Source organism: Syngnathus floridae, chromosome 3 (genome assembly GCF_059516105.1).
Source record: "Syngnathus floridae isolate MCC-2025c chromosome 3, RoL_Sflo_1.0, whole genome shotgun sequence".
In the NCBI taxonomy this organism is placed as follows: Eukaryota; Metazoa; Chordata; class Actinopteri; order Syngnathiformes; family Syngnathidae; genus Syngnathus; species Syngnathus floridae.
The window spans coordinates 4,505,558-4,517,561 of NC_142415.1; the positions used below are offsets into that span (position 1 = coordinate 4,505,558).

The 12,004-nt window shown below is 42.5% G+C and overlaps 1 protein-coding gene across 3 annotated transcripts in view; it reads right to left on the reverse strand.

Annotated features, from left to right (window-relative positions):
- Window positions 1–12,004, reverse strand: part of ccdc102a (coiled-coil domain containing 102A) — a 153,677-nt gene that overhangs the window by 50,513 nt on the left and 91,160 nt on the right. For all 3 annotated transcript variants that reach the window (XM_088371592.1, XM_088371590.1, XM_088371591.1), the window contains 2 exons: window positions 4,901–5,009; window positions 2,188–2,304 (listed from right to left, as the gene is read on the reverse strand). In XM_088371592.1, the coding sequence (XP_088227718.1) occupies window positions 2,188–2,304; window positions 4,901–5,009 (226 nt within the window). The remainder of the gene's footprint in view (window positions 1–2,187; window positions 2,305–4,900; window positions 5,010–12,004) is intronic.

A 12,004-nucleotide genomic window follows, 5' to 3' on the forward strand; every position in this document is an offset into this window, starting at 1 on the left:
TGGAAGACCTCCTGCATGGTCCCCGTACTGAAGGTGCCGCGCCCCAAGGAGCCTAACCACTTCAGACCTATTGCCTTGACTTCCCACCTGATGAAGACTATGGAGAGGATCGTCCTGGGTCACCTGCATTCACTGGTGGGAGCGCAGCTGGACCCCCTGTAGTTTGCTTACTGGCCTGTTGTTGGGGTGGACGACGCAGTGATTTATTTACTGTCGAGATCACTGCTTCACCTGGAGGACATCGGGAGCAGCGCTTTTAACACCGTCCAGCCGTCACTGCTCATGGTGAAGATGGAGAAGGTGGGTGTGGACCAGCACCTGGCTGCATGGACAAAAGACTTCCATGACCAACAGGCCGCAGTATGTGAGGATACATCGCTGTGAGTCTGACGTGGTGTGCTGCAGCACAGATGTCTCCCAGGGTACGGAGCTCTCTCCTTTCCTTTTCACCCTGTACACTTCGGACTTTACCCAGGACACCCCACACTGCCAGATCCAGATGTTCTCCGTCGACACGGCCATTGGTGGATATGTTTCGGTGGGGAACGATCTGGAATACAGGACGGTCATCAAGAACTTTGTCAGCTAGTGTGAGCTCAACCAGCTTCATCTGAACACCAGCAAGACGAAGGAGATGATTGTGAGCTTCGGGAGGACAGCACCCCACTTCACTCTGGTGAACATCCAGGGATCGGACATTGAAGTAGTGGAGAACTACAAATTCCTGGGTGTTCACCTAACAACAAACTGGACTGGACTGATCACACCCACGCCCTGTACAAGAAGGGCCAGAGTCGCCTCCACCTCCTGAGGAGACTTCCTTTGGTGTGTGCAGGGCTCTCCTCAGGACCTTCTATGACTCTGTGGTGGCCTCAGCAATCCTCTACGCTGTGGTCCGCTGGGGTGGGGGCAGTACGAACCGGGACAGGGGGAGACTAAATAAGATGGTCAGGAGAGTGAGCTGTCCTGGGCTGTCCCCTGGACTCCATTGAGGTTGTGGGTGAGAGGAGGATGTTGATTAAGCTGAAATCCATCATGGACAACACCTCTCACCCCCTCCATGACATTGTGCGGTCCCTGAGCAGCTCCTTTAGCAGCAGACTATTACACCCACAGTGTAGGAAGGAAAGATTCCGCAGGTCCTTCATTCCCACTGCTGTCAGATTCTACAACATGTGTGGCGCCTGATAAAATTGTGTTTCGTCTTTACCGCTACTAGTGGCACTTGTCTTTGTCCTTGTCTGTTATTTATCCATTTTTACATTTGGCACTTGTCTCTTGTCTCTTGCATTCTTGCTGTGACAAGTAAATTTCCCTGCTGTGGGATAAATAAAGTTCTATCATTATCATTATCATCATCATCCCCCTAGTCCAGGGGTGTCAAACAATTTTTTTTCGCGGGCCGCATTGTAGTCATAGCTTCTTTCGGAGGGCCATTATGACTGTCAACCCAAATAAATGTATGAGCACCTCATATCATATACAGTAAAAGCTACAAAACAAACTGACAAATAACTCGTTTTCAAATCAGACGAGTAGAAAATATATATATTATTAAAAGTGAAGACAATTTGCAATTCTCGTAATGACATACGAATTTGATGCACAATTTGTCTTCGCGGGCCACATAAAATGATGTGGGGGGGCGTATCTGGCCCCCGGGCCTTGAGTTTGACACATGTGCCCTAGTCCTTCAGAACATCCACTGGCTGAGTCCTACGCGTTGCATTCCTGCTCTGCATATTTGTGCTGTTGGTTCGGATCTACACTGTTTGTATTCAGACCTGAAGCGAACCACACCAGAGTTCATTTGGAAGCAAACCGAGACAACTCGAAAAAGTGGGTCTCGGTCCGTTTCTTTAATTCGCACCAGGATTTGTTTGCGAGTATTCACACCTGCACAAAAGGTCCGGACCAGCATTACAATTAAACCCTGGTCCGTTTAAAGCGGACAAAACAGTCAGGTCTGAATACACCTTAACTGTCCTAATGTGCCAGTTGCCGGCCAACGTGGAAGTTGTTTAACATATTGGCCAACCATTGATTGGCTTGGTATATTTTTTGAGAAGTACCTAAGAAAGAATACCATATTCCCCAATTTAGTACCTTCTATGCCTAAACCATGTGCATCTAACGGTGTTTATCAAAGAGTGTTTATCAACTGGGGAAAAAAGATACCTCAGTTACCTCAGTTCGTAATTCAGCTAGTTTCTTGTACATAGTGGTACGAGCTCCGAGTTCATCCTCCAGGTCTTCAGATATTCGACCAATTTCATCTTGATGCTTTTCCCTCAACAGATTCAGCTGGTATAAATGGAAGAGACAAATGATGAGAATCATAATTATGGTATTAACATTAAAACGGTAAACAGTTAAACAAAAATGAAATTTCAAACACTTTTAGTACAAAATTACCATTTAAAGATGTAATAATACTGTGCGACGAGAGAGCGTGACAGAGAGACAGAGAGCAAGAGAGAGAGATGGAAACAGACAGAGAGAGGAACATAAATAAGTTTATTGAACCATCTGTGTCACTCTAAATCATTAAATCATTCGAAATCTTCGTCCACTTATAAACAACTCCGCTGACTCAGGAAGTAAATGCGGCACTGACGTCAGACTCGTTGTCAGTTGCGGTTCTAATTATTCCACAGGCCTATATAACTATATATCAACTACCGTATTTTCCGGACTATAAATGGCAGTTTTTTTCATAGTTTGGCCCGGAGTGCGACTTCTAATCAGGAGCAACTTATATGTGAAATTATTAACACATTATTACTTGATCATCAACACATATTTACTAGTATAGTTGATCACTTTACATGTTATTTCATATGTTATCAAACCGCATGAGGTCGCATTCGGCCTGTGGAATAATTGGAGCTGCAACTGACAATGAGTCTGAATTCATTCACTGACTTCCGGAGTAAGGAGTTGTTTATAACACAGAGGACAGAGAATGACACAGAGGACGGAGATTTTGATGGATTTAATGATTTGGAGTGACACGGATTGCTTGATAAATTTATTTATGTTATAGTTATTTGATATATAGTTAATTTAGTGTATCAACTTGTAGGATAAGACTTTTTTTCTGCTCATCAGTCAACCTGGGCAAGTTACTTTCCTTCAAAAATACTTTCATTCCATTCCTTGATGTTTGTGGTTGGGTATATAACTTCTGATACGATTGCTCAAAGCAATTTTGTGTTACATTAAATTTATATTGCATTACGTTTGAGGTTGGGTCTTTGTAAATCATGTTCTGTTAGAATATATATATATATATATATATATATATATATATATATATATATATATATATATATATATATATATATATATATATATATATATATATATATATATATGTTATCATGCGTTCTCTAATGAGTACTTATTCATAATGTTACTGTTCAGTATGCTTGCTGCTTTGCCTTGCTTATTCTTATCTTGTGTAACAGAACAGAAGGATTACGGCTGAGTCAGGGGCGAGATGACGGTTGTGTCAAACAAGATACTGCTGACTTCTCAGCAGAAAAACGACATCCACCAGAACAGATCACATCAAACGATGCGTCATGAACCTTATGATCTTCCTTAAAGAACATCACTTTCTCTTTTTATCTCTCGGAATATTGCTTAAACTGTTTTGCTGATATAGCCATATCTACACGCAACACTTTGTGCATTACTTTTTGTTTCTCTTCTTACGAGACGAAGCCCACAATCTCTTCCCCCCCCCCCCCCTCAGGGGCTAATCGTCTCACACTGTGGGTAGGGCGTTCCAAATAAAAAGAGCGAGGAGTGTAAACAGATTTTAGTGTAGTCAGATTGTAGAAAGCAATCTGTATCGCACTCCTCGCGAGAAAAATCAATATTCTGCCTCACTTGTTTTTTGTCTGCTGATCCTTTTCTCTTATTCAGATATTCAGTTAGCACTTTGAACCTGACATGTTCTCTTCTTGCTGTTTCTTTAGTCTGTATACTAAAAGTTTACCGGCTTTCCCTCCTCCTTCATAATATCTTGGTTCGTGAAAATTAATTTACTTTGCATGTTTCTATGATAGATTTCATTTAATTAGTTCTTTTTATCAATGATTCATTCTCTAATCATGGGGTCATTTATGCCTTTGTGTTTTTGTTCTAAGAGTGTGAGTTCCTTTCGTAACCTATCCAACTCCTCTTGACTACTCTTCTTTAAGTAAGTTCCATATCTTATTAGTTTGCCTCTAATTACCTCCTTGCAAGCGTCCCACAATATTGGAGGGCAACTCTCCCCATTGCCGTTGAGCTATATATATTCAACCATGTCCTTCTTAATTTGTTCCATCATTTGATTCAATATATCATTGTCAAGTCTCCACAAGATCTCTCTTCTACCCTGATCTAAATTTACTTTCAGATGTGATCCTAGAGATCCATGATACTAATGTCAAACTCAACTACCCTATTTAAATCTTTATCAAAAATAAAACGTTAGTCAATCCTTAAATAGGCCCTGTGTGCATTAGAATAATAGGGATAGTCCTTGGTCTAAGGATTCAGTTCCGTCCAAATATCTATTATTCCAATATCTTTCATAATTCAAATACATTTTTTGTTGGCCCACCCCTGGATTGTATCTAAAACCAGACTATTTTCTGAAATAGGGAAGAATGATGTCTGTTATTGTCAATTGAGCTGTCTTTTTCTTCTCTTATCAAAAATGAATTGGAAATTGCTATCAGTTTGGTGAAGCAGGAAAATATCGAATATCGGTATTGATGGAAAATAGAGGTTATTGTACATTCTTACATTTAAGTAATGTCTTTTAGGACATGTTTTGGGACATGTAAAAGCTTTGATTGTGAGCAATACATTTAATCACTAGTACAATAAACACGCGTCTTACCTGTTTAAGGATATCTTGTTTACTCTTGCTCAGCTCCTCGTATTTAAGTTTCCACTGACTGAGCTCTGTCTCCAGCTTCTCAATAGTCTTACTCAATTCAAGCTTGTCTCTGTGAATTACAAAAACATATAGATGGTTATGTGGCCCGTGACAGGAAATTGTGTCAACTTCCATGATCCTTGCTAAAATCTGGTCAAAAATTTTAAGTTATTGTGTAATAAACAAAGTTGAGAATTTGCAAAAAATGATAAATTTTTCCCAATAATTGGAACAAAGTTGAATAAACTATCATCCTTGACTTTTATTTTTTATATGTAATACAATGGTTTCAATGGTTTCAGACTCAAAAATCCCTTTGAGGAAACCCATAACTACAATGTGGCCAACCGCAAAAAAAGAGAAATTGCCATCCGTTCTATAGATTGCAAAATAATATAACACGTGCAAAAACTCATCTAACCGCTTGGGTTTTTAGCTATCTAGTGCAATAGTTCTCAAATGGGGGGTCAATCAATCAATCAATCAATCAATCAATCAATCATTCAATCAATCAATCAATCAATCAATCAATACGCGTACTCCTAAGCACTAAGCAGGCGTATGTAGAGACGATTTGTTTTCCAGACCTGTGGCACAGAGGCGGCAAAATTAGCCATGTGTCAACCCAAGTGTCTCACTAAAGCTCAGAAAACAATGAAAGCAATGTATAACTACTATAATTATAGTAAAATTACTTATGTTTAGGGTTTTGTTCTTGATATTTAAAGTTTAAATGACTACCGCCCTTGCTTAGACGCACATCTAAGTCTTATATGGAAAGACATGTTTTGAAATACGCTCCGATTGCGGACTAGTTCACTCTGATCGTGCATGAACACAGGGCATTGTTAAAATTTGCCGTACCATTATTAAAAATGTACCAAACATTGAGTGCCGGTGAATTCACTGGCCGGTCATCCCTGGGACAATAAATAAGTTGCCAACGGGGCTCTGGTACAACGTATTTTGGTGAACAGGCATGCCATGCAGAGGAGCCCACCCATGTTCTAATGCCCATCCTGAGGCCCAGTCAGAAGAACTTGGCCCAATTCAGCTTACTGAAAGCCTTCAGACCTTAGTGAGAAAGGGTTGGGATGGTGTCAAAAACACTTTGCCAGCAAGCAGGCCCCAATAGGGCATGGCTGACATCAAAGAGGAGCGTGGTCTATGACAACTGTGTTACTAAATAAATCAACTCCACCGTAATGAAATCAATCACGAGATGTTCAAATCGATCAGCGTGTCACATCGCTGTAAGACAGCTCTTCTGATCAATGCAGTGGAGCATGCAAGCTGGTGACCAGTGATCTCCTCTCGTCTCATGTAATGCTCCTTCGCTTATTGTTATCGTGAGACGGAACTAGGGGCAGCATAAAACAACAAACAAAACAAAATAGCAAGGGCTTCTGCCACATTGGTGACCCAGACGTAATGTCCGCCTGCCACGATGTGTGGCCGACAGATTAATTTCTCCCCTTTGCCGAGGATGGGTGCAGCACACCTTTGCCAGCTGCGCATTCACTCCACTGGACACGCTGCCTCCGCGGCCGCCTGCCCCGCCACGGTCATCCACTCACATGATGACGATGAGTTAAGCTCAAAACGCGGCATAGGTTCCTGCCCGTCCACTCGGTGCCACCTGGAACCTTCTGCTCGTGGCTCAGCGTGCACCCCCCAGTCAGGCTTTCAGAACCTTCAGGACTGCAGACTACAGTCAGGACCGCTCAAACAAGTCATCCGACCCATCCACTCGGTGCCGCCCAGAACCAACAGCGTGCGCTTCTTTAGCTTGGCCCTAGCCATCAGGGTAAGTGAACAACTCAGTCAGGACTGGCACGAACAAGCCGTCCAGCTCATCCAGTCAGCGCTGCCCGGGACCTACTGCACGCACCTCAGCCTGTGCTTCCTGAGCCTGGCCCTAGCCCATCAGGATAGCTGCACACCTCATTCAGTACCAGCTCGATTCAGCCTTCATGCCTACCCGCCATCCCGGTCCAACCTTCCGCAACCCACTGGGTTATTCTCGGCCAGCTCTGCAACCTGTGCTGAACGCAGGTTACGTCTGCTGGTGTGCCACACCCTCTTCCTTACGACTGCGTTCTCAGAGAGAGAGATTGGCACCTATGCCCATTTCCTCTTCGGACCTCGAATGTGGCCGACCTTCGCCGCACACCATCTGCAGTCTACCCCGCTCGGGTCCTCTACCAGAGGCCTGGGAGCTTGGGTGGGGGGGCATTATATGTACTTTTTGAAAAGAAAAAAAACCTTTTTTTTCTTTAATTTGTTTGCATTTTATTAAACCTACAAATGTTTCAGATCATTTTGCCGGACACTGTATTTCATACACGCATATAACGTGACATCTGTTCCACCCTTCTGCGGTCTGTGCCCCTATCTGGCAACCCCCAGAAAAAAATCTTAAACCCTCCCCTCTCAACGAGAGAACGGAATAATAGCGAAAAGATTAGGTTACAGAAAAATTGATTCAGAATGCAGGGCATTTAACCTGCAGTGGACAATGCAAAGAAAAGGCTGTCTGTCTCATGTCAAGAGGCGGCAGCGGTATTCAAAGAATACAATCTGCGGTGACAAGTATTACAGCTTGCAAGGCCAAATGCGAGCAGGAAAACTCAAAGCTCAAAAGTGGAATGTTAGCTCGGCAGAATACCACATTTGTACGCCAAGCTCAGCTGAACCAGTCATCTGGCAGATGCAGGCCCACATTATGAACTGATGAACGTACAAAGGTAAGCTCACTTTTCTGATTTGAATGATTCATTGTGAGTATAAAAAATCTAATCATAATAAAATATACTGGGATAAAATCCATCTCCAAAACCATACAGGTTGTGGTACTGGTTGTGCTGTGTCGGTGCTGTCTCAGTTAGGTCAGTTTCTCAGCCTGCTTGCTTTGTGGTTTTCACAGGGTAGTTGATGAGAGAAAGAGCTGCAGACAGCGATGTCTACAAGCCTACTGGAAAAGGATTATAAGGAGGGAAACAAGAACTTTGAGAGCCTGCTCATTTAAGTAAGAGATTCTGCTCTGTCGACTAAGCTGAATTTGGACCTGTTAAGATTGTGCACGGCACAACAGAAAGTTTATATTCCATGGACTTTTTTTCTGTGAAGAACTCAGAGAGGGTTATTTGGTAATGATTTATTTCATAAATAGTGTTGTTTGTTTCCTGGATTTTTTTCTGTGAAGAACCCAGAGAAGGTTATTTAGTTATTATTTATTTCATGAATAGTGTTATTTATTTTTTGACTTTTGTTCTGTGAAGATTCCAGAAAGGGTTATTTGCTTGTGCTTTCTGGAAAACAATACATTTTTAAATTTAGGTACTTCTGCAATCGTCACACTTTTTTGGTTACAAACTGACCCCGGCCCCCCATCAGAGAAGGGAAAAGTTAAGTGGCCCTCAAGGGAAAAATATTGGGGACCCCTGGTCTAAAATTTCAGCAGAGCATTGTAAGAAACTCAATAACGGTTACCGGAAGCAGTTGTTCAAAGTTATTTTGTCTAAAGGTTGTGTTACCAAGTATTAGGTTGAGGGTGTCAATACTTTTGTCCGGTCCATTTTTGGAATGTGTAAAATGACAATTATATCCATCCATCCATCCATCCATTTTCTCAACTGCTTAGTCCCCACGGGGGTCGCGGGCGTGCTGGAGCCTATCCCAGCCATCATTGGAGCGCTCAATCAGCCTACCAAGCATGTTTTTGGGATGTGGGAGGAAACCGGAGTGCCCGGTGAAAACCCACGCGGGCCCGGGGAGAACATGCAAACTCCACACAGGGAGGGCCGGAGGTGGAATCGAACCCACACCCTCCTAACTGTGAGGCGGATGTGCTACCCAGTGCCGCCTATGACAATTATATATGTATATATATATATATATATATATATATCAACGGTGAAATTTTTGGGGGTGTATATCTATACTGATATGGACAGTTTAATGTCTTAGGAACAAACGGATGCCACATCTTTTGATGGAAATAAAAGTTTTCAGCCTACAGAGGGCTCAGTATACAGACACCCCAAAAATCAAATTAAAAAAATGATATGGCAGGCTCGTCCTTTTTGCCTAAATTAAATTTCTGCAACTCAAAATTCTTTGAATTTGAGCTAATCACCAGCTCAGTGGCCTAGTGGTAGAGTGTCCACCCTGAGACTGGACGGTTGTGGGTTCAAACCCTGGCCGGATCATACCAAAGACTATAAAAAGTGGGACCCATTGCCTCCCTGCTTGGCACTCAGCATTAAGGGTTTGAATTGGGGGGTTAGATCACCAAATGATTCCCGGGCGCGGCACCGCTGCCGCCCACTGCCCCCTTCGGGGATGGGTTAAATGCAGAGACAAATTTCACCGCACCCAGTTGTGTGTGTGACAATCATTGGGACTTTAACTTTAACTTTTCAATATCTTGTGTGGCCCCCACGAGCTTGTATGCATGCTTGACAACGTCGCGGCACGCTCCTACTGAGACGACGGATGGTGTCTTGTGAGATGGCCCCCCTAAATTTGTCTAAGGACATCAGTGACCTCCTGTAAAGTCTGAGGAGCAACTTGGCGGTGTATGATGGACCGAAACATTATGTCCCAGAGGTGTTCTATCGGGTTTAGATCAGGTGATCGTGAGGGCCATTTAATTGTGTCAATTCCTTCATCCTCCAGATACTGTCTGCATACTCTTGCCACAACAGGCCGGGCATTGTTGTGGATCAGGAGGAACCCAGGACCTACTGCACCAGTGTAGGGTCTGACCATGGGTGCATGGATTTCATCCCGATACCTAATGGTAGTCAGACTGCCGTTCTCTCGCCTGTAGAGGTCTGTTCGTCCCTCCATGGAAATGCCTCCCCAGACCATCACTGACCCACAACCAAACCGGTCATGGTGAATGATGTTGCAGGCAGCATAGCGCTCTCCTTGGCTTCTCCAGACCCTTTCACATCTATCACAGGTGCTCAGGGTAAACCTGCTCTCATCTGTGAAAAGCACAGAGCGCCAGTGGCGGACTTGCCAATTCTGGTGTTCTATGGCAAATGCCAATCGAGCTCCACGGTGCTGAGCAATGAGCACAGGAAACACTACAGGATGTCGTGCCCTGAGGCCACCCTCGTGAAGTCTGATTCTGACTGTTTGGGCAGAGACATTCACACCAGTAGCTTGCTGGAGGTCATTCTGTAGGGCTCGGGCAGTGCTCAACCTGTTCCTCCTAGAACAGAATGAGGACTGTCTACGGCCCTGTCCAGCTCTCCGAGAGTAACTGCCTGTCTCCTGGAATCTCCTCCATGCTCTGGAGATTGTACTGGGAGACACAATCTTCTTGCAACAGCACGCATGGATGTGCCATCCTGGAGGAGTTGGACAATCTGCGCAACTTCAGGAGGGTTAAGAAATCGCCTCATGCTCCCAGTCGTGATAATGACTCTAGCTAAAGCCAACACTTGTGGAAAAATAGTTAAAAAAGATCAAGAGGAAGGAAATTGAAATGGCCTCCACCTGCAAACTCAGTCCTGTTCTGGGGACCATCTCGTTGTTGCCCCTCTAGTGCACCTGTTGTTAATTTCATCAACACCAATGAAGCTGAAACTGATTAACAACCCCCTCTGCCATGTACCTGACCAAAACCTTATCAGAAAAGTCTAATTGAATTCATGCCATACCCTGATAAAAAACTGTTCCTTTAAATTTTTTGAGCAGTGTGTATATATATATATATATATATATATATATATATATATATATATGTATATATATATCATTGAAAATGTATTCTTTAACGGTATCATGACAATAGTCTAATACTAGCCTACATGTAACATCATGTTACTTTCTAAACCCACAGGCTTTGTGTTTTTTTGTTTCGATGTGCTCCTTAATGTTCCGAGCGCAACGACCTCCATAGCTGATCACAGAGAATACACAAAACCTTCCTCGGGACATCTAGTTTACGGATATGTTCCGTGAGGCACGTGGTTACGGACTGTGTTCCAAATAGTACGATGACGCTGCTCTCGAGCCATGCCCATCTGAAGCAGTTCTTGATCCCATTCAACTTGTCTATTTCCCTGGCACAATCCTCATCTTTTTTCTCCAAAACTTTTGCCATGCTGGCAAAACCCTTTGCTGCGTAAACCCTAGATCTATTTACCCAAATATCCCGTCTTCAAGTGATGAAAACCCAATCACAAATTGACATTGTGGCGGTGTAAAAACACTTAGATCTCTGTGTAAGTTAACAAGTGGAAATGATGTGACGAAAGTAGTGCCAAAATGCTGCCGAAAATAAGGCGGATGTTTTCGCATCACTGCTGCCAGTGAGTTAAGTTTACAGAGGCAAGCCGATTTCCGTACTCACACTTCAACTAATTTTGCCTTGAGATGGGCCAAAAGATGCCATCGCAGCAGGCGGGCGCATGCTCGTGAGTCGCCGAGGCTAACGTTGCCCCCCACATATATGTAAAAAAATGATCAACGGATTTACACGATTCGCGAAAATGATATTTTCGATGGAAAAAAACCTCGGAAATCTGCGGATTTGCAGAAAATTCTCATCCTGAGTCCATTTAAAGGCCTTTGCAGGTGTTTTGAGGTAATCAGCTGAATAGTGTGGCACCAGGTGTCTTCTATATTGAACCTTTTCAAAATATTCTACTTTTCTGAGGTACTGAATTTGGGGTTTTCATCAGCTGTCAGTTATAATAATCAAAACTAAACATTTTAAATACGTCAGTCTGTGTGCAATGCATCAATATAATGTACAAGTTTCACATTTTGATTGCAATTACTGAAATAAGTAAACTTTTTAATGATACTATATATATATATATATATATATATATATATACACACACACATATATACGCATATATATACCTATATATATATATATATATATATATATATATATATATATATATATATATATATACAGATATATACACATACTATATATGTATGTATGTATGTATATATATGTATATATAGTATATAGTATAGTCCATTATAGTATCATTATATAGTTATATTTATATTATATATATAGTTTGGCGA